The sequence below is a fragment of the Penaeus chinensis genome, chromosome 8, assembly GCF_019202785.1.
Source record: "Penaeus chinensis breed Huanghai No. 1 chromosome 8, ASM1920278v2, whole genome shotgun sequence".
Taxonomy (NCBI): Eukaryota; Metazoa; Arthropoda; class Malacostraca; order Decapoda; family Penaeidae; genus Penaeus; species Penaeus chinensis.
The window spans coordinates 34,755,257-34,758,430 of NC_061826.1; the positions used below are offsets into that span (position 1 = coordinate 34,755,257).

The following is a 3,174-nucleotide window of genomic DNA, read 5'->3' on the forward strand; positions in this document are numbered from 1 at the left end:
GAGTGGGAAATGAAGAGATATCGGTAAAGGAAAGGAAGAGGTAGGGAGAAATATGAGAAAATAAGGAAAAGACGGGCAAATAAGAAGTGGGAATACGTAACAGAGAGAGAGAGAGAGAGAGAGAGAGAGAGAGAGAGAGAGATAAACGAGAGAAAATTAGTGAATAAAGAAGGGGAAGGGATTGAAAGGAAGACGATGAACAGAACAAGAGAAGCAAAGGAAGGAAGGAGAAAGAGAGAAAGAAGGAGGACGAGAAGGGACACAGAAAGGAAATTCAACCTGGTTTTGTCGCATTTAATTAACGAATTGATTAATTAAGAGGAAGATCATGCCGATGGACACGAGGAAACGGAAAATCATTAGCCATCGATCGTTAGCTGCCTTTGTATAAATCTACGTGTTGATGTATCTGTCTGTCTAACGATATATACAGTCACGGATAGATATGTATATACATTTATATTTATGCATCTTTACTCACATACATACATATATACATATATACATACACACACACACACACACACACACACACACACATATATATATATATATATATATATATATATACATGATATATATCACACACACACACACACACACACACACATATATATATATATATATATATATATATATATATATATATATATAGGCACACATACATACATACATATACACGTAACAGTTTTTTGTGTACGTGTCCATATATATATATATATATATATATATATATATATATATATATATATATATATATATATGCACACACACACACATACACTCACACACACACATATAAATATATAAATATATATATATATATATATATATATGTGTGTGTGTGTGTGTGTGTGTGTGTGTGTGTGTGTGTGTGTGTGTGTGTGTGTGTGTGTGTGTCTATTCATGTTGAACAAATTGCAAGTAGAACAACAAAGGGAAGTACAGGAAAACACACGAATATGCCGAAGGTCTTTTAACATTTACTGACAAGAGATACATAGAGTCATATATATGTACTAGGCGGTCAGGTCACGTCGGTGATGAGGTGAGCGACGACCTTGGCTAGTTCATGGCTCCCCGTTGCGGTGTTGACTCATATATGTATGTATACTTGCACGCATGTTGTATATATTTATGTATTTATACATGTACGTTGGTATGTATGCATAGTTGTGCATACAAATGAAAGATAGAGAGCATAACATTTATTTTATGTTGTTCTGTTAACAGTTCATAACCTTTTAAAAACAGGAACGCAGTCGCGTATACTAATTGCAGATTAGATTTATCAAAAACATATAATCTCGTGATGTGAAACTGTCTGACCTGTAAAGATATTGCGTCGCCGGCATTGGAATGTTTAATGCTGTTGACGACGATTTATTACAGAATTTCATGACAACTTTGAATGACGACGATGGGAAATAGAGATAAAAATAAAGTAAATGAGAGATAAGCAAACAAAAACAGAAAAAAATGAGAAATACACAAACAAACAGAACAGAACTAAAACCAGACAAAAACCCATAAAAACTAGAACAAAAACATAACAAAAACAACAAACAAAACCTGACAACCTAAACATACACAAGTCACCCCTAAGAAAAACGGACCCTAACGTATTCTCTGACTCCCAACAGCACTGAAGGCGGCCCTGTTGATCCAGCGCTGGTACAGGCGATACTGCGCTCGCTTGGAAATTCGCCGCCGATATACCTGGACGATCTTCCAGACGATCGAATATGCAGGTGAACAGGATCAGATGAAGGTAAGAAAAAGATGGAATGTAATAAGATAATTTAGGGTACTAAAGGTATTGGGTAAATTGTTAAGGGGTGTGATCTCTTTCGTGTTAAAGTTGATGGTATATTTGGTATCATGTGGTTGGACTATGGGGATTTTTCTGGATAGATTTAGCATGGAGAAGAATTTACATACAGTGGTTTAAGTTGCAGAGGAAGAAGATTCCACTGTTGTAAGTTATGGTTTCAGAACAACAGATTTACGAGCTAATGATGACCCTGTTAACTTGTAATACGAATTTGATCTCGACATTACTGTGTAGATTTTATGAAATGCTTATGAAAATAACATTATTCATATACACCGTTCTTTCTCTGTCTCTGTCCCTGTCTGTCTCAGTCTCTCTCTCTCTCTCTCTCTCTCTCTCTCTCTCTCTCTCTCTCTCTCTCTCTCTCTCTCTCTCTCTCTCTCTCTCTCTCTCTCTCTCTCTCTCTCTCTCTCTTTCCTCTTCTCTCTTCTCTCTCTCTCTCTCTCTCTCTCTCTCTCTCTCTCTCTCTCTCTCTCTCTCTCTCTCTCTCTCTCTCTCTCTCTCTCTCTCTCTCTCTCTCTCTCTCTCTCTCTCTCTCTCTCTCTCTCTCTCTCTCTCTCTACCTCCCTTCCTCCCTCCCTCCCTCTTTCTCTATTTCTCCCCCCTCCCTCTCTCTGTATTAATCCACCTTTATAGCTATCCACCTCTCCGCTATCTCTATCTCTCAACCTATCAATTCATCATCTTTCCTCTCCACCCAACCCTTCTCTCACCAGCTATCGAAACCTCAAATGGAAGGAAAACAGCCACAGTAAGAAATGAAATTGTGGCTGTTTTCCTTTCATCTTTGTGTACACCTTACTGCGTTTGTGTTAGTGTCACCTTAAATGAACTAACCCTTCTAATACGACACACTCATTAGAAATTACAACTAACAACCCCTATACTTCACACAGTAATATTTTCTGTTCCAGCTGTACAATTTCTTCAACGCCCTTTTAACACACATGGGCACTGGGTCTATCAACGAGATTATGGAAGCGCTGTCTCCTAGAGCTTCGCCCACAGGAGGTAAGAGTGAGAAACATACGTATATCATTTTTGTGTAGGTGTATATGTATTTTTTATGTATTATGTATATATATTTTTATATATTAGGTATATGTATTTTTTTTTAAAGATACGTTTTTCTTTGTATTTATTTTTTTATTTTTTTACGTAATCAGTGATGATGAGAGGAATGGGTGACTGACGTAATATTTTTTTGTATTTCATTGTGACGTCATGTTCCTGGTGGATCTAGCCTATACGGTTTTCTGTGGCTTCTGTTGGGTCTTGATATACTCCTAGTATGCTTAGAATTATCGTCTCCTCTCTCCCTCTCTTCTCTTCTCTCTCAC

The 3,174-nt window shown here is 37.1% G+C and overlaps 1 protein-coding gene across 1 annotated transcript in view; it reads left to right on the forward strand.

The window, feature by feature from the left end:
* Positions 1-3,174, forward strand: part of LOC125027869 (serine/threonine-protein phosphatase with EF-hands pef-1-like) — a 188,893-nt gene that overhangs the window by 173,180 nt on the left and 12,539 nt on the right. The window contains exons 3-4 of the mRNA XM_047617001.1: positions 1,644-1,771; positions 2,749-2,879. Coding sequence (XP_047472957.1) covers positions 1,644-1,771; positions 2,749-2,879 — 259 coding nt within the window. The remainder of the gene's footprint in view (positions 1-1,643; positions 1,772-2,748; positions 2,880-3,174) is intronic.